The sequence below is a fragment of the Trematosphaeria pertusa genome, assembly GCF_010094035.1.
Source record: "Trematosphaeria pertusa strain CBS 122368 unplaced genomic scaffold BU26scaffold_9, whole genome shotgun sequence".
Classification (NCBI taxonomy): Eukaryota; Fungi; Ascomycota; class Dothideomycetes; order Pleosporales; family Trematosphaeriaceae; genus Trematosphaeria; species Trematosphaeria pertusa.
The window spans coordinates 993,475-1,010,043 of NW_022987220.1; the positions used below are offsets into that span (position 1 = coordinate 993,475).

A 16,569-nucleotide genomic window follows, 5' to 3' on the forward strand; every position below is an offset into this window, starting at 1 on the left:
GCTCTTCTCAAAGTGGTTTCTGAGAGTCCATGGAGTACGCGTGAGGTCTTCACCTTGGCCTCCGTAAGGAGGAGGACTGCCGTGGCGTGGGCTCTCACCAGGCAAGCTCAATAGATGCAGGGGCATCTGTGGAGCTGGTAGCGTTTACTCAAAATCAAAAAGCAAGTTACTTTCAGCACGTTCTCCTTTCGACTTCTTTTGCATTTTTGAGCTTCATCACAAGTTCCTCCTTATCCACTCCGCTCAACCGCCTGCTTCCCGCTTCTCCTCCCTCACTGCCGTATAACCCCTTCACTCAACAACTCCTCATCCAACCCGACCCAATATCTAATCCAATTAAAAATATTCCTGTGCCACAGCAGACTATTCTCCCTATTATTCACCCAGTGCCCCTCGTCGGGGAAATGCAAAAAGCGCGACGGCACGCCGAGGCTCTGCAGCACGTTGAACAGCAGGACGCCCTCGGAGGTCACGACGCGGTAGTCGAGGTCATCTACGCAGAAACATTATCAGCGTGTTCGTTCCACCAGGAATACAAAGAAGGTGCGGAAGAAGGCGGCACAAGATAGGGTCAAGAGCATGCGAGGGGGATTGGACTGGACGTACTGTGCACGATGAACTGCGGCGTGCTGAAGTTGCGCGCGTGCGTGAGCGGGTCCCAGATGGCGTAGTTCTCGCGGTCGTTCCAGATGGTGCCGTTCTGGTCGTGCTGGATGAACCACAGTTCGTCGGTGGCGTAGGCGCCGAACTGGTTGACTTTGCCGTCGTGGGCGACGAGGGCGCGGAATTTGCGGCCGAGCGGGTGCCCTTGGATCCAGTTCATCCTTTCTCATCTATTAGCACCTAGGTCGGTCGAAGTTTGGTAGCTCAACGTGAGAGAGGGCAAGATGGTAAAGGGAGAGCTGGCTTACATGAAAGCGCCGAAACTAGCTCCCGCGGCGATAGCCCGATCCGTGTCGATATAACTCACGTTCGCCTCGAGGTACGCGAACAGCTTCTCCAGATCGCGATACGGCGTGCCCGCCCAATTATTCTGTATCTTATCGGTGAACGCCTGCGAGTAGCTCGGGGACCCGGTGAACTGCGGGCTCGTCACTATAAAGCCCTGGTCCGCCCAGAGTCGCAAGTTCCACCGCGTACTCCACGCGTCGCCCATGGTACTCTGAGGTCCGCCGTGCACGAGGAATGCCAGCGGGTACTTCTTCGAGGGGTCGAAGTCTGTGGGGTAGAACACGAAGCATTGGACCATGTCGCCGTCGCCGCCTTCGTACCAGAAGTTGGAGACGGAGTCGGGCTTGAGACCTGCGAGTTCGGGGTCGGCTTCGTTGGCTGTGAAGAGGATGGTCTTGTTGAGTGCACCGGGGGATTGGGTGTAGAAGATGCGGCTCGACCAGCTCGATGCTGCGGAGACGAGGGCAGAGCCGGAAGGCAGAATGGCGAAATCTGACAGGGTGGTGTCGGGGCCGGTGATGTTGGTGGGGACGAAGGAAGCGTCGGCGTCGCGCGGGACGATGAACAGGCGGGTGGATGCGTGGAGTTCGGAGGTCACCCACAGATCTGCGCCGTCGGGGCTCCATTGAAGACCGGAAGGGCTGGAGTCCCAATTTTCGGCGACAGCGGCGATCTTGGCGTTCATGCCGTCGATGCTGGCGACGTAGAGCTTGAACCTATCCGACTCGTAAAAAATACCGTCCTGCTGAGCGTAGGCGAGCTTCGTCCCGTCTGGAGACCACCTAGGAGACTCAGATGCGCCTTGTGCCTGCTTGGGCGCGCTGGTACCGGGCCCGTTGATGGGAACAGGTGCTTCGGAGCCGTCGTGTGGGACGATGTAGATGTAGCTGGCTGTATAATTCGCTTTCGGGAGTTCTGGAGCTTTAGTGAGGAATGCGACCATGCCTCCATCCGGGGAGAGGTCGTAGTCGCCTTGATCGCCGAACGGTTGGACAGGAGTTTCAGGGCGCGTAATCGACGCATTGATGCCCCAGAGGAGATTCTTCATCTCGCCGTCAAAGGTAAATCCTTCGTATCCGGAGGCAAGCACACCGCTAAAGACTGCGTATCGCTCAGCGGTGAGATAGACGTCCCAATGGCGGACGTAGTTCGAATCGTACAGTTGGCCGGAGCTCAGGGGCGTGCTGGCCAGCTCCGGATTGTACGCTGATCCATTGTTCCAGGAAGCAAGCGTATTGGCTACGAAATTGATGGAGCCGGATTCGGTCTGCACAGCTTTGAGACCTTGGAATGGCGCGTTCAACGACGCGACAAGGGTTCTGTTGTAGCATTAGCTCTCAGCGACCTGAAGAATCTGTAGTGTTTCACTAACGGCGCAAATGCGTCCTCTCCAAGATCAGCAGTGTATAGCGTCACGCCTCCGGGGATTTCGTCGTTTGTCTCGTTGATGTAAAGGATGCTAGTGTTTGTCGCGCCTACCCACACCACTTCTGAGACATCGGAGTCGAATGGCGCTTCGGTGATATTGCCGGTTGCGATGTCCAGAATCTGCCATGTGGTCGAAGACTTATGAGTGGTCCAATTGTAGGTGGCTGAGGTAAAGAGAGCCAATTCCTTAAGAAATCAGTCGCTTGCTACAGAACATGACGATCCGAAGCGCTTACTCCGCTAGGGTTGACGTTCGCGGTACTTCGTCGCGGCGCAGCCAGCATTCCCCTAGGCGCGTCAGCTCCCGCAAGGAATTGTACAGAGGTGGTACGAACTCAACCGTAATAGCCTGCACTGATCCCAGCAACAGGCCAGCGGCCGCTATAGCCATGCGTACAGCCATCTTCCCCCTCAATTGACCGAGGAGCGCAACGGTTAGTATCGAACGGAGCTCTGGAAAGCTCTAGCGGCTGAAGACGGGCCATGTCGTGCTATTTGAGGATTCCGGAATTCAGGATTGCGGAACCACTCGAAATTGATGAGCAAGATGACCACGGGTGCCAAGGCGTGCTGAGGGTTGGCACCTGCCCTTTTAGCCGTTGCCCAGAACTGCTTCTAGGGTTTGTCCAACGCGCCATGAGAGCTAGTCGAGCTTCGTGCCGTTCTTGTCCGTCATGATCCTCTCCGATCACCGACAAGGCGGCCTTGATAAGTAGTCCCATCTGTTACCTGCCGATAGTAGTGCCATGTCCGCTGAGGTGATCCATCCAAGCAGAAATGGTCACGTGTTCTGCTTTGCCGCAAGATCCATATATTCTGCCAAGAGCGACAACGAAGGTCGAGGAACCGATAAATTATGTCCATTCAATTTCAAAGCACTATTACAAGTGCAAGGGAGAGAAGGTTGCGGCTAATGTGACCGTGGAAGTTCAGCGACTACGAACAATTAGCTCTGAGCTAGAAGGAATCTGTGCTACGTACAATGATCGTACCTCAAGGCTCGCAGGGGTAAGATAGTCGGAAAATAAGCGAGTATAGAAATCGTGGCGGATATCAAGCAGTGACAGATAAGACCTAGCGTAAGGTAGATAGCGTTAAACACGAACTCGCTGTCAACCGCTGGTACTTAAGATACACCTTTAGATATCGAAATCTCCGGCGAGGGGCGTTTCTGTGCATGGATGGGGATACCTCTGCCATGGTATAGCGATGGCGTCCTCTTGACTGGGTCCGTGGATAATCATTCAAAGATTCTAATTGATCGGCCAACCATGAATCAACCTCAGAGTGAATACAAGCTTTCATCGCTTTCAGAGGACGAGTCGGAATCACGGGCTGGCAGCCCGACCCACGAGTCATCGTCTTCTGCTACCCGTTCCACAATGACACCGACGCCTTGCTCAGAGAATGGTTTCCGAATGCGGTCCCAGTCATACCGGAACAGTCGACTTGGCGGCTGAACCTCAATCCGAACTTTTTTGAGTAGGGGTACAAAATCCCGACAGTATGTAGCCATCTGTTCTAAGGCAGGCATGCACTTATGCTCTCGGCTATCCCACCCAATGACTATGCAGAATGTTTCCAGCGAGGGCGGGAGATTCTCGACCAGGGCTGCTTGAGCGCCTAAGCGGACGTCGATGAACCCCGGAAGAGGAGCCTCAAGATGAGCTAGCTTGTCAAAGTCGCGCAGACTGCCGAAGGCGCTGTGTAGAACTTCGGTATTGTCTTCGTCACTGATGTCTTCGCCAAGAGATAAGCTCTCTAGGCAACGACGATGACGATGAAGAGACTTGACCAAACTAGGGTAGTGGAGTATCGCAGAGTGAGAATGATCGGTAGGGGACGCGGCAATCCCGGAGGTTGACCAGTACTCTTCCCCATCTCCGAGCGATAAGTATCTGTCTTCAGAGTGTTGGTACTCGAATCGTTTCAAAGTTCGAACCGAGTTGAGTAAAACAGATAGTATGTCGATGTTGACGAAGCTCGATCGTAGGCTCAGGGCTTCGATTGACGACGCGCCAGTCGGGATCAGCCGTCGAAGAGAGTCTGCCCGTCCTTTCCTCTGGCCTATCTCGATCAATCCAATGATCTGAAACTCGCGGAGAGATGGTAGCCTGAATACCGGAGCCAAATGGCGAAGCTTAAGGTGGGCTACGTGGATTCGAATCGAATTTAGGCGAGAGAACTGGTGCATGTGACCAAAACGAGCACCGCTCACTGCCCAGCGGATGAGTTCGAGCCATTTTGGGGTCTTGTAAGAGACTGACCCATCGTCGATATCAAGGGAAGTGACGTCCGGTGTATGCATGAGGATAGTGGCATATAGAAGCTCTTGCTCAACCCCGTCATCGTTGCAATCCGTAGCCCAAGACTTCCATCCGGGTATCTCCAATTCTTTCAATCCTTCCTTGATGATCTTTTTATCGGAAACAGAGGAGTGGTAGCTCTCACGCTCGCAATGCACTCCAGATCCATAGTTGAATGTTAGGGAGCGCACCTTCTTAGCGAGGTGGCGATCTGAGATGACAGTGCGCAGGAAGGGATAGGGCTTGCAAAAGAAGCTATTATAGGCAGCATAAAGTTTGCTGCTGACTAGACCGTGGAGTCGGCGGTTGGTGAGAGAGAGGTTGATGAGAGCTGGAAGTTGGAAATGTTCGAGATCGAGACATGGTAGGTAGGCCAAGATATCGAGTAACAGTTCATCCGGAAGGGCGAGCAAGGACGCTACGGTACCAGCCTCCTTTGCAGATCGAATTTTTGTGACGTCTGATCGAACCCTGGTCTTTCTCTGACGCGCTTTCTGTGTTGGTAACGGCGGGAAGTTCTTGTCGTCGAGGATCATGAGCGAGTGGCGAGCTTTGGAGGATCTAGAAGAGCAGCGCAAGAATGAGACAGAACAGGCGTGTTCCTTGGTACGATGGAGGTTTTCAACAAAATCGATGAAAGCTTCGCCGGGTGCTTTGTAGGGACGCGAAGGGCTGCGAGTGAGTGTCGTAGGTTTGCACGAAGTGTGCTATCGATAAGATTGTGCTTAGTAATACACATTTACCGAGGCTCAGGAGACTCCACCTGCAGTTCACAACTACGTTCCACTAATCCGCTTTTCCCTTCTCAGACCATCATCATCATACGCTTCCGCTTTGTGTCAGTATAGAAGTTAGGCATTGCAAGTTCTTAGCACTGATCCAGGGAATTCGCACCTCGCTCAGGTAACCGAAGTCGAAACTAGTCGGAGTACATCACGAAGCCGAATCTAGGAGGTGTGCGCTTGGATACGCTATCTAGTTACAGTCACTTCGCGCTACAAATACCGTTCGGTCTCTGACTATGCACTGGCCCCAAGATTGCACCTTTCCCGAACGAAGCGCGCAAGCAACTGTGTTACTCTACTCAGTCTACCAACACCGTCGGGTTTGCTTGGCCCTCATGGCTGGGTTGTCTAACAAACACTCGAGACGAGGAATGGTGCCTTTCACGGTGTTTCTAGTTTAGATTGTGGAGATGTGGACGCTTGTGCAGCGTGCATCAGCGCCGTAGTCTTCTCCAAAGCAGCAAGGCAATTGGGGCATGCTCCAGAACGAGAGAAAGCAATCGAAGTATGCACCGTGTGCTTGAATCTCCCTTCGAGCAAGCGATTTGCTACTAGACGATTGTGCACCCAATCTGGGAGGACATGTGCAAACACGGCACTTCTCTCGCAACGCCTACATGGGAGAATGCATATATAGAAGAGCTGCAGATCCAACCTGCACAGCACACATCAGGCACGCGGAATCAGATACGCAAAATGACCACCGACCCCCTGCGAAGCCGCATCTTCAACGAACTGCGCATTCATTACGAGACGCAAGGAAAGGAATTCATCAACATGACAGCAAGTAAGTCCCCCATCACTTGTCTTCTTGCACATCCCCTATTCGGGCTCCCCGTCCACTAACTCGGTCATCCAGAGAACCTGGCCTTCCTCGTTCGCCACCACCTTGGCCCCGAGATCGAACCCACCAAAGTCTCCCTCCCCATCGTCGACATATATGAAGACGGAGCAACGGTTGCGCACAGAGCTGCCTTGGTGGTGCACGGGGCGCCAGGCAAGCATCGGGTCCTCATCCAAAACCAGAGTCCTGTGGGCCATACGAACTGCCTCGTGCATGAGCTATCGGACATGGCCGAAAAGGCTATTGTGGGGATCTTGGGGGAGGATACACTGAGGCCGGTGTTCGATATCAAAGGTAGTATGGATTTCTGAGGAAATGAGTTGATTGCGGTCTCGGGGATACGGTTTGTGCTATTATTTGGGGAGGAATGGCGATATACCTTGGGCACAAGCGGCTACTTCCTTCGAGGAAATGTTCCATAGAAGGAATAAATCTATCGACAGATACGGATAGAAGTCATCGGAAGAGCTAATATGAAGAGTGAGGACCAACCTATGAATACGCAATACCAAGACCGTTTGAAAGACCTTTGCGACTAACCTTGGGATTCCAAGCAAATTTGGAGATATTTTTCAGAAATAGAACCTTCCGCGTTGGTGCCCCGAGCTGGAGAGAAGTTATGACGTCAGGCCCTGTCGAACTCCTCTTCAACCACACCACCGAGCGCATTAATGGCTCTATCAGCACCGGCCTCTCCACATGAAAAATGAGTCGCGAAATCAGTCCTCCTCCCGCGAAACGACGCAAAATCTCCGCTCATCCTAGCCCCGCTCAAGCGCAACCGCTGCGTCCTTCGACCCCGCCTCTGCGGATAGAGGATCCGCATACAATGCGCGTCTTCTCATGGAATATCAACGGCATCGCACCATTCCTACAAAAGCCAATAACTACATTCTTTCAACCTTCGAGATCTGTGAAAGCGCCAGACAGTAAAGCAGTGATTCCGCCAGCTTCCTTGCGTGGATTCCTACAGCGTCATGGGTGGCCGGCTGTTCTCTTTTTACAGGAAACCAAGATCGCTTCTGCAGATACGAAGACACAAGATGCTGTTGAAAGCGCGGTGAATATGCGTTTACCAGAGGAAACGTCGTCAGCGGCGAGAGGACCGATGTATGAGACGCACTTTACCCTGCCGAACGACCCGCATAACGCACGAGGACTGCGTGGAAGCGGGAAAGTATACGGCGTGTGCAGTATCATCCGGTCCGATCTATTCTCAACTTATAAAGCACATGTCCGGACTGTGGATTGGGATCGAGAAGGTCGTGTCTCCGTCGTTGAATTCCAAAGTACAAATAAGAAGCTCGCGCTCTTCAACATATACGCGGTCAACGGGACCAATAACCCCTATCGCGATCCATCGACCGGCGCTGTTCGCGGGACAAGGCATGATCGCAAACTCGAATTTCATCGCCTACTCATGGAAGAATGCTTGAAGCTTGAAGACGAAGGCTGGGACATCCTTCTCGCAGGCGACATGAACGTAGCGCCCGACACACGAGACGGATATCCACGGCTCCGCACCTTCCCTCAGCAGCACGTTCTCAATCGAGCAGACTTCAAGAGCAAGTTCCTAGGCGAGAAGAAACAGACCTCAGGAAGGGTGTTCGATGGCGTGGATATCTGGAGAGTAACGCATGGCAATGAGAGAAGGTATACATACTACCCGCGGAGCAGGGAATGGGGATCCAGCTGCGATAGGGTAGATTATGTTATCGTAGGAAAGAGGACTTGGGAGGATGGGCTGGTGACGGTTTGTGGGATTTTGGACAGTGAAGCGGAGAGAGGACCAAGCGATCACGTCCCGATATGGGTCGATATTCATCTAAGGAAAGAGGAGAAAATGCAGAGACCAGATTGATTTCGTCAAGACAAGCCCGGCTCTTGCGGTAGGGAATCCGGATCGAAGGGCTCGCCGTCCAAGTAGGTAAGATTGGCTCAGCGAAATAAAGTCCTATTGTACGCACCCGCGGGGGCCTCTAGGGTAGCTGTTACTCACGCCGTTATATCCGGAGAATTCCACACCGTGAGAGCCCGGTCTTCCAGTACGACAGATCTGTACTCCACTCATGACCTTCCTTTATATCGATCTTAGTCTCGCCCCGCTATGTCCGACCGTTTCTCCCCTGTTCTCTCTAGCTTACTGTATCCTCACAAGGCAGATCTCACAGTCTGGGTAACGCTCTGCAGCAGCGACTTCGACCCCAACCGCTCAGCTATTTTCGCTCCAGCGAGGCGCCCAAAGGTCAACGATCTCAGCACTGAAGTAGCTGGAGGATATTCTAGCACACTCTAGTAAGTACCCAGTCACACATGCAACGCATAAATCTCACCATTATAGAAAAGCCCCGTCAGCTCTCCAGCAGCCCAAAGCCCTTGAATTGGCACATCGTTCGTGCCCAAGACCTGCGCGTCCGTATTCGTCTTCACGCCACCATAAGTAAAAGTTAGATGCGAAGTAACCGGATACCCGTAGAACGGCGGTGTCACGATTGGATTTGCCCAATTGGTCTTATTCGGGCTTAGTCCCGTTGTACTCTTTCCATCCAACTTCATGAGGTCAAACTGCTGGTCATTACACGCCGCGTTGAACTCGCTGATTGTCTTCTCCAACGCCTCCGGATCGATCTGCAGCTTGACCGCAAGATCGTGGATCGTGTCCGCCGTCACGGGTTCCTGGTCCGTCGTATCGTAGACCCACCCCGGGCGGAACCGCTTCATGATCGTGTCGTCGGTGATGAAGAACCCTTTCTGGTTCTGATCGCGCCACAGCTCCAGCGCAATCATTTCAAACGTGGCGAAGAGATGTCGCTTCCCTTCATCGTAGAAGCGCTGGCAGTGCTCATTCACCACGATGCCGTAGTTATGGCCCCAGATGACGGCGTCGGGCTTCGTGGCACGCGTGTCGACTAGCTCGCAGTGCATGCCGTCGAAGGAGCCGGCAGTCGCGGCGCCCACTTCGAGCGCCATATTTAGCCCAGCGCCGCGGTTGTGCTTTAGGCCCGGCGCGATGAGGGGGAGCTCGTGCGTCCGTCGGCCGATGTATTTGGCCAGCATTTCGCGGTTGCCTTCGAAGCCGCCGCAGGCGAGGACTACATTTGGCGCGTGGAGCTCGTACAGGAGTCCGTCTTTCTTTCGCACCTGTAGACCACGGATTGCACCGCGCTTGTCGGTCAGCAGGTGCCGGCCTTCAGTCTCCCAGTGGATGTCGCAGTGCTTGTAGCTCTGTATATGCCCCATCAAGCAGTCGATAATCGCCTTGCCGCCTCCCTCGGGAAACACAAAGTGCTGCCCGGTCTTAAACTCCAGCAGCACATTCTCCTCATCGTGGTGCACGAACTTGACGCCTTTTTCCTGGACATACAGTGCCGTCTTTTGCGCCTCGGCGCCTAGCTTCTCGCAGTACTCCATGTCAGCCTCCCCTTTGGAGACGGCTTTCATTTCGTGCTTCCAGTCCTCGTCGAAGGCAAGGTCCTTGTCGAGACGCAGGTATGCCATTGTCCAGCGCGAGGCGCCGCAGCGCTCGTCGGATTTGCCGACTTCTATGAGGGCTACCCGGCCATTTTTGTTGAGTGCCTTGCATGACTCGAGGAAGTTGAGGGTGGTCATGGTGCCCGCGAAGCCGGAGCCGACGACGATTAGATCATATGTATCCATTGCAGCTGTAAGCTTGATCCGGAGGGTATGTAGATATGCTTAGAGCTTTGGGAATTGAGCTATGAGATGTAAGGTTATAAGATGTTCTCCCTGCTGTACACCACTGAGGAATCGCGGATCCGGTTATATGCCTTTGATCATCGGACCGTTGACCCCGCATTATGCATGCTAACGGCGATGGCGATCGAACGTGCGGGGAATATGCATCGCTGACTCTACGCCGTCGCAAAGGCCAACATCCGAATCTCATCGACATCGCTAACACGATGTTTCAGCTTTGCGAGGCTAGTAAACCAGAGGCGACCGCAGGGATAAAGGACTATCGTTTGGATGGATCGAGAAGCCCTCGACGATCATCACACTAACGCACGGTTGCGTCGTGAATGTCGATCTCCCGAAGCGGGCATGCGTAAAACCTAGCACGCTGCTAACTTACCCCACGTTTTGAGAAGGGCAAGGGATCATCGGGCAAGGGATCATCGGGCAAGCGCCGCCTTTAGATCGAGGAAATCCTCAACTCCGTGGCCGAGAACGGTTTTCCTCTCGCGCGAATTCCATGCGTGAGTCTTCTTCTCGTCGGCTGACAAATTGGTTCGGGCCTCGCTCTTCTGCATCACCATCTCAGACGCACTAAATCCTCCTCACCTCAACCATCTCAATCCATATACCCATATCCCTCTCCACCAAGTACCCGCCATGTCCAACCCGACACCATCCTTCACCGGCGACCCAAACGCCCACCCACCCTCTTCTTTCAGCGCCGGCATGACGGGCACCTGTCTCTGCGGCAGCATCAGCGTCACTATCCACGACGGCTCCCTCTTTTCCAAACCCCGCGGCCACCTGTGCCACTGCGCCAACTGCCGTAAAGTGGGAGGTTCATATGTCGCGGCCAACCTGGCGATTGAGAAAGAGAAGGTGGAGATCCAGGACGCGAAGGGGAGCATGAAAAGGTATGAGGACTGGGATACGGGGAGTGGGAAGTGTGTTACGAGGTGTTTCTGTGGGAATTGCGGCTCGTAAGTCACGGTCCCCTTTTAGTCCGGTCGGGCGGGGTGGAAGAGAGGAGAGAAGCAATGGGCGGGATCCTGAACGTCTGCTGACGAACTGTGGAATAGTCCGATTATGAGCGAGCCAGCCATATTTCCGAAGATGTATATCTTGAAAATGGGCTTGTTTCCCCGGATTCCAAAGCCGGAGGCTGAGAGCTTTGCCGCGCATCGGCATGAGTGGCAAGGCGTGCATGAGGGCGTTGTGCAGTTTGAGACTGTGAGGGGTGGGAAGAAGCTTAAGGAGTGAGGAGAGCACTGTAGTGCAGCCTGAACCTTAGGCTCCAAAGTACCGTTGCATTGATCGCTATACTCTATGGTGCTTTTCTTATGCTGCTCGTCTCCCTTTGGCTGTGACATGAAGACTGGAGTGACGAGGCTAGAGAACCAAGGCCAGATTCTCTAGATCGAGATCTAGCCCGCAGCTTAGCTGAGGAATCTGCGTATAATTGGACTGGTCCAACAACTGTCTCGTCACCTGGAGAGTCTGGTCGCATAAATGTTAGCTCCATTCTCTCTCCCCCATTAGAGAAACACGAAAAGCAGAACCCACCTGCGCATACGTCGGACTCTCGTTCTTCTTCATCGTCTCCAGAAACGCCCACGTCTGCAGCACACATTGTCAGCACATCATCCACAGCTCTACAGAAAGAAAACCTACCATCGCCCCCGTCGACTCTCCCTGGATCCTCGCATCCGCACTGGTCTGATCATCCCGACACCCACTAATCATCGTAACCATCTTCCTCTCACTGCCATACTGCCCGGCAAACTCGCCGGCCTGCACACCTTCCTCCTCATCCTGCTCCCCCATATGCTTCAGACCCCTGAAGAAGCTCGTCGCGCCCGCAAGCAACTCCCGCGCCTCGCCAACCTTGTCGAACGTAAAGCCGCGTTGGATAAGATCCGAGGCCTCGCCGACGAGCTGCGCGCCCTTGCGCAGATTATCCATGAGGCTGATATTCCCGTCGGTGTCGCTGCGGTACACGAATGGCAGCTCGACCGCGCTGCCCGAATGACAGCAGTCCATCAGGATAAACAGCGTGCAGTTCGGCGCCATGCGCGTGACAAGATGCTCGTGCAGCAGGGTACTACTAAGCTGGCCTCTCTCCTCAAAATCCACAGGCACAATCGAATCATCCAGCCCCGTTGTGCGGTTCCCGTCAACGTCTCGGATCTGCCCGCCGTGGCCGGAGTAGTGCAGGAAGAGCGTGCAGTTCGGCTCGCCGACCAGCCAGTCCATGGCCGCGAGGATGTTGTGCCCCGTCGGGTAGTACGGGCTACTGTACTCGACAGCGGGGCTGTCGGACAGCATGACGCGGTCGCGATGGCTGTTGGAGTAGCCGCGGTAGCTGAGGAACTCGGCGATGTTGTCGATGTCGGAGTGGCAGCCCTTGAGCTCGTGCGCCGAGCCGACGTAGTTGATTCCAATGAGGAGAGACTTTTTGCGCTGGGCCATGATGGGCGTCTGCTAATGGATTTCCTCCAGGGATTGAAAATGAAATCGAAATGTGAGTTTGGGTTCTGAGGTGAGGTTGATGGTTCCTTGGCGGGATTGCCGGGAAAGATGGGTGAAGGTTGAGTTAAGGTTGGGCCCGTGAATTGGTTGCCGATCATCCGACGTTTCGGAATTGCTTTTGGACTTGCGCGTACGCCTCACGTGAATTAATGCATCAGAAGGCTCGACTTTACGATTGTCCCAGGCGAATACGATTGCACTGTACACTTAGAGCTTTGTGATAGAAGGAAGAAGCAAGTATCGAAATACAAAAGGTATCCCAGAGCAGACCCCAGCCGCATGATCCAGAACACCTACCGCTACCCAGCAGGAGAACGCCATCAAAATGCCGCTCGTCTCCGAGGTTCCTCATTCATCCTTCGCCACCTCCGTCCGCACTTCGTCCTTGACATTCTCTGTATCCCTCTCCGCCTCGCCTTCTTCCTTTGCCTTCGCCTTTTGCTCAGCTGCGCCCGCATCCTCAAGATCAACTTCCATTTCGACGTCAGCTGCTGATGCAGGGGCAGGTGGAGATTCTGGTGGCGTAACAACACCCGCCGGCGACTGCGACCGTGATAATGCCGTAGGTGGTGCGTCGGAGGGACCTATAAAAGAATTAGCATCTGAAAGGTGAGGAGGCTTTGTTTTGGAGCATAGGGGACTCACCTGCTGCTGGCCCTGATGGTACATCAGGCTCTTCCATCTCAATATCGCCGTCTTCATCGGCGTCAGCAGGAATGGCGGGTGTTCGTGTCCGTGATGAAATGCCATTAGCTGGTCGTGCTGATGATGCCCGAGAGATGGACCGCCGTTGACGAGCGCTCTCCCCATTAAGGCCTCGCACACCATCTGGAGTGTCTGCGCCGTCATCTGGAGCAGCATTGGGATTCTGGTAGTCCATGATGTTGCGTCTTCGCTTCCCGCCGGGCTGTCGCCGCACGCCAAGGCTCTCCTTATAATCCTCGTCGTCGCTGGGATCATATAGCTCGCCTTCGTGCTCAATCTGCTGATCACGCTGGCGCTGGGTAACTCGCGTGTCAGGGTTCTCATCAACATCAAGATCATCCATCTCATCCTCGGCATCGGAATCCATTCCACGCCCGAGGTGGCCCGGGACATCGGGGATGTTTGTGAATGCCTCAACCGAAGGCTTCCCTGTTCGCCGGATATTATCGATAACGGCTGACTTGATCTTGTGCAAGTAGTCGTGCGAATTTGCGTTTTCCATGTTCGAAGGGCGCACATCCAGTTCGTAATCCGGCGCGAAATACTGCAGGCGGTTAGTCTCAATTTACGAGTCTTCGGCTTTCAGGCATGCCTACCTCGTAATAATCATTGAAGGGCAACTGCTTCGACATATTTTCGCCCACGAGCGACCCAGTCTCATAAGCCCATGTCCGCGCAACGTTCCTCATAGTGTAACCACCACCGCCAAGCACAATGACTGGCACTCTGAAGCTTTTTACGTATCGCACGCAATTGGCGTGACCGTCCATACTGAGGTTGAAGCAACCGAGACGATCACCTGACAGACTGTCGCCACCGCACTGGAGGACGATAGCTTCCGGGCAGAAGTAAGTCATGACGGCCTCGATAACGGGCTCGAAGATATTCCGGTACGTCTCATCTGTGATGCCATCGCGAAGCGGGAAGTTGACAGCGTAGTTCTTCCCTGAGCCCACGCCAATATCGCGCAGCTCCCCGGTACCCGGGAAGTACTCGCCGTATTTGTGGAACGAGACGGTCATGACACGGTCGGTCGTGTAAAATGCTTCCTCGACACCATCACCGTGATGGACGTCAATGTCGATATAGAGGACGCGCTGTTTATATCGCAGTAGCTCTATGATTCCGAGTACGATGTCTGGCGAAGTCAGTACTAGTCCCAATCGCGCAAGAAGCCAAACGCAGCGTACCGTTCACATAGCAGAAGCCACTAGCTTCGCTCTTTTTCGCGTGGTGTAGTCCACCAGCCCAGTTGACAGCCACATCGCACTTCCCTCGGTTCAAGCGCGCCGCACCTTCCATTGTCCCACCGGCGCTGATGCCACAGAACTCGAATAGCCCGTCAAACACGGGACAGTCATCGCCGACATTGTACTTGCTCTGCTCCTTCGCGAAGTTGTCCATGTTGTCCGGTGTAACTTTGTGGAGGAACTCGATGTACTCGTCGGTGTGGAATTGCGTCATTTCATATCTCGAAGCGGGTTTCGCGCGCTGCGATGGGTTAGTAGAGACTCCAATATGTGGAGCGCAACTCGACATACATAGATTTCCATCTTCGTGTACAGGCCGTAATTCATGATTAGGCTGTGAGCCATCCGTATGCGGTGGGGTTTCATGGGATGGCCGGCAACGTATGCATAGTTGCCCACGTCGGAGTCGTAGAAGTATGCCACCTTCTTCGGGGTAGATCCCGTGCCGTTGCTCAGCGCATTGCTGGCTGTCGGGGGGGCCGCGTCGGCGTCGGCCATAATGTTTGCGCCAGGCAAGGAACAAAGGCAAGCTGCGTGGGGACTCGGCAGATGGAGTTGGGAAGTTATCAACCTTTAGTGAAGATAGTTGAGACCTGGAAAGGATAGCGGCGACGACGCGCAAGGAAGAGACCGGTAGAACAATCGAGAAGGCGCTGAGATGTGCAGTTCTACGAGAGGATTGAAAGGCGGCGGAGCGGGCGAGCTCTGGCGAACAATGAACGGTAGAGCTCCGCACTAGGAAGTGATCCCTGCGCGCCCGAGAATAAGCCGAGCGGCTCGGTGAAACGTTTCCGCGGCCTGGCCCCAAGTGCGGAAGCTCCAACACCAGCTAGCTATCGCCGCCGCCGCACCTCATCACCACGACCTCCCTCTGCTGCTTACCCCTCTGCTTTTGAAAATCTCGACCGCTCTCCCCTCGGAAACTCCGATATCTTCGAACCCGCAGAAACGCTCGCATCATGGACCGGTTAAGCAGAATGCTCGCCGCCGCCCAGAGCATGGGCGGCATGGGTGGGCCTGCGCAGGACACAAACCTTATCGACAACTCGGAAACCGTCTACATATCCTCGCTCGCGCTCCTCAAGATGCTGCGGCACGGTCGCGCCGGTGTGCCCATGGAGGTCATGGGCCTGATGCTTGGAGAGTTTGTGGATGACTACACAGTACGCGTCGTGGATGTGTTCGCCATGCCACAGTCTGGAACAGGTGTCTCCGTCGAAGCCGTGGACCCCGTCTTCCAGACCAAGATGATGGACATGTTGCGGCAGACAGGACGGTGCGTACCAGCAATCCCAACCCCGCGGCGCCGTCCATTGTGCATTGTAGGCTGACATATCGTAGGCAAGAGACGGTAGTAGGCTGGTACCACTCGCATCCCGGCTTCGGCTGCTGGCTCTCCTCCGTCGACATAAACACGCAGCAGTCCTTCGAGCAGCTCACGCCCCGCGCCGTCGCCGTCGTCGTCGACCCCATCCAGTCCGTCAAAGGCAAGGTTGTCATCGACGCCTTCCGCCTCATAAATCCGCAGACCCTCATGATGGGCCACGAGCCGCGTCAAACAACTTCCAACGTCGGCCATCTCAACAAGCCCTCGATTCAAGCCCTCATCCACGGCCTCAACCGCCACTACTACTCCATCGGCATCAACTACAGGAAGACCGCGCTAGAGGAGAACATGCTGATGAATCTGCACAAGCATGTGTGGACGGAAGCGCTGATGATGAACGACTTCCGGGATGAGGGCGAGCGGAATAAGGACAGGCTGCAGAAGCTGGTCTCGCTGGCAGAAGGCTACGAGAAGCGAGTGAAGGAGGAGACGGAGTTGACCAAGGAGCAGCTGAAGACTCGATACGTGGGGAAGGTGGATCCGAAGAAGCGTACGTGTTGTCACTATCTATTGGGCTGGCATAAGCTAATTCGCAATAGATCTGGAAGATGTTGGCCAGCATCTCATCGAAGACAACATCGTCTCCGTATCCCGACAGATGATCGACAAGGAGGCCTCGGTGCCAAAGGCCACTTCAAGATCGAACGGCCGGGCAAACGGAGACGGAGATGTGGATATGGACGAGTAG

The 16,569-nt window shown here is 54.5% G+C and overlaps 9 protein-coding genes across 9 annotated transcripts; 4 read left to right on the forward strand and 5 right to left on the reverse strand.

Annotated features, from left to right (window-relative positions):
- Nucleotides 1–272: 272 nt before the first annotated feature.
- On the reverse strand, nucleotides 273–2,782 carry BU26DRAFT_606336 (alpha/beta-hydrolase; the record flags this gene model as incomplete). Its single annotated transcript, XM_033835662.1, has 6 exons — nucleotides 273–493; nucleotides 607–824; nucleotides 912–2,270; nucleotides 2,324–2,565; nucleotides 2,616–2,667; nucleotides 2,715–2,782. The coding sequence occupies 6 exons, from the start codon at nucleotides 2,780–2,782 to the stop codon at nucleotides 273–275; spliced, it is 2,160 nt and encodes a 719-aa protein (XP_033682385.1).
- A 945-nt stretch (nucleotides 2,783–3,727) lies between these two features.
- BU26DRAFT_400333 (uncharacterized protein) lies at nucleotides 3,728–5,209 on the reverse strand (the record flags this gene model as incomplete). The annotated part of the gene is made up of 2 exons (XM_033822791.1): nucleotides 3,728–4,178; nucleotides 4,245–5,209. Coding segments are annotated over 2 exons (1,416 nt in total), but the record flags the coding sequence as incomplete, so codon positions are not given.
- Nucleotides 5,210–6,166: 957 nt separating this feature from the next.
- Nucleotides 6,167–6,625, forward strand: BU26DRAFT_506635 (uncharacterized protein; the record flags this gene model as incomplete). The annotated part of the gene is made up of 2 exons (XM_033826929.1): nucleotides 6,167–6,257; nucleotides 6,330–6,625. The coding sequence occupies 2 exons, from the start codon at nucleotides 6,167–6,169 to the stop codon at nucleotides 6,623–6,625; spliced, it is 387 nt and encodes a 128-aa protein (XP_033682387.1).
- A 290-nt stretch (nucleotides 6,626–6,915) lies between these two features.
- BU26DRAFT_520564 (DNase I-like protein) lies at nucleotides 6,916–8,415 on the forward strand. The gene has a single exon (XM_033829316.1). The coding sequence runs from the start codon at nucleotides 7,021–7,023 to the stop codon at nucleotides 8,173–8,175; it is 1,155 nt and encodes a 384-aa protein (XP_033682388.1). The 5' UTR covers nucleotides 6,916–7,020; the 3' UTR covers nucleotides 8,176–8,415.
- A 50-nt stretch (nucleotides 8,416–8,465) lies between these two features.
- BU26DRAFT_552145 (succinate dehydrogenase/fumarate reductase flavo protein subunit) lies at nucleotides 8,466–10,381 on the reverse strand (the record flags this gene model as incomplete). The annotated part of the gene is made up of 2 exons (XM_033832138.1): nucleotides 8,648–10,381; nucleotides 8,466–8,596 (listed from the first exon to the last, which is right to left on the reverse strand). Exons 1-2 carry the CDS (start codon nucleotides 9,969–9,971, stop codon nucleotides 8,466–8,468), a joined length of 1,455 nt encoding a protein of 484 aa, XP_033682389.1. The 5' UTR covers nucleotides 9,972–10,381.
- BU26DRAFT_347317 (uncharacterized protein) lies at nucleotides 10,293–11,551 on the forward strand. The gene is made up of 2 exons (XM_033822391.1): nucleotides 10,293–10,990; nucleotides 11,090–11,551. Exons 1-2 carry the CDS (start codon nucleotides 10,668–10,670, stop codon nucleotides 11,268–11,270), a joined length of 504 nt encoding a protein of 167 aa, XP_033682390.1. The 5' UTR covers nucleotides 10,293–10,667; the 3' UTR covers nucleotides 11,271–11,551.
- BU26DRAFT_520566 (peptidase C14) lies at nucleotides 11,110–12,618 on the reverse strand. Its single transcript, XM_033829317.1, has 3 exons — nucleotides 11,682–12,618; nucleotides 11,574–11,627; nucleotides 11,110–11,507 (listed from the first exon to the last, which is right to left on the reverse strand). Exons 1-3 carry the CDS (start codon nucleotides 12,477–12,479, stop codon nucleotides 11,400–11,402), a joined length of 960 nt encoding a protein of 319 aa, XP_033682391.1. The 5' UTR covers nucleotides 12,480–12,618; the 3' UTR covers nucleotides 11,110–11,399.
- An 89-nt stretch (nucleotides 12,619–12,707) lies between these two features.
- BU26DRAFT_459622 (uncharacterized protein) lies at nucleotides 12,708–15,063 on the reverse strand. The gene is made up of 5 exons (XM_033825011.1): nucleotides 14,786–15,063; nucleotides 14,435–14,735; nucleotides 13,841–14,382; nucleotides 13,185–13,788; nucleotides 12,708–13,123 (listed from the first exon to the last, which is right to left on the reverse strand). Exons 1-5 carry the CDS (start codon nucleotides 14,990–14,992, stop codon nucleotides 12,888–12,890), a joined length of 1,890 nt encoding a protein of 629 aa, XP_033682392.1. The 5' UTR covers nucleotides 14,993–15,063; the 3' UTR covers nucleotides 12,708–12,887.
- A 390-nt stretch (nucleotides 15,064–15,453) lies between these two features.
- On the forward strand, nucleotides 15,454–16,569 carry BU26DRAFT_506638 (26S proteasome-like protein regulatory subunit; the record flags this gene model as incomplete). The annotated part of the gene is made up of 3 exons (XM_033826930.1): nucleotides 15,454–15,770; nucleotides 15,836–16,371; nucleotides 16,421–16,569. 3 exons carry the CDS (start codon nucleotides 15,454–15,456, stop codon nucleotides 16,567–16,569), a joined length of 1,002 nt encoding a protein of 333 aa, XP_033682393.1.